At 56.8% G+C, this 412-nt stretch overlaps 1 protein-coding gene across 1 annotated transcript in view; it reads right to left on the bottom strand.

Annotated features, from left to right (window-relative positions):
- The window catches only part of LOC119586220 (ovochymase-1-like), a gene marked incomplete in the record, with an annotated part of 21,689 nt that overhangs the window by 484 nt on the left and 20,793 nt on the right, over positions 1–412 (bottom strand). The window contains 1 exon segment of the mRNA XM_037934924.1: positions 48–310. Within this exon segment, the coding sequence (XP_037790852.1) occupies positions 128–310 (183 nt within the window).

Below are 412 nucleotides of genomic sequence, written 5' to 3'. Positions count from 1 at the left end.
TCCCAATCGTCCTGAATGAACCGAAGCTCCGAGAGAAAAAAAAAATATAGAAACAAAAACGCATCGCAACCGAGACCGAAACCGCTTCACGCGACCCACGAGCGAATCCCGTCTCGTCCGACCCCTCTTAATAATACTCCGAAAAGTCGAATCCTGTCACGTATTCGAGCCACCCTACGTAGAGCGGCAGGAGGACGTTGCCCGAGGGATAGCCCACTTCGCATCCGTAGGCCGCCCCGAAAGCGAGCACGCCCACCTGGAGCCAGCGGCCGTCCACCATCAGCATCTGGGCTGGTGACCCGCTGTCGCCCTGGGGGGGATCAGAGGTCACGGGAGGTCAGTGCGGGTCAAGAGAGGGAAGAAGAACGTGTTTGTTATGAATGTGTGTGGTTGGGGGTTGTAGATGGTTGGT

Source organism: Penaeus monodon, chromosome 21 (genome assembly GCF_015228065.2).
Source record: "Penaeus monodon isolate SGIC_2016 chromosome 21, NSTDA_Pmon_1, whole genome shotgun sequence".
In the NCBI taxonomy this organism is placed as follows: Eukaryota; Metazoa; Arthropoda; class Malacostraca; order Decapoda; family Penaeidae; genus Penaeus; species Penaeus monodon.
Note: the sequence above shows the minus strand (reverse complement) of the source record. Positions and strands in the feature narration are given on the sequence as shown.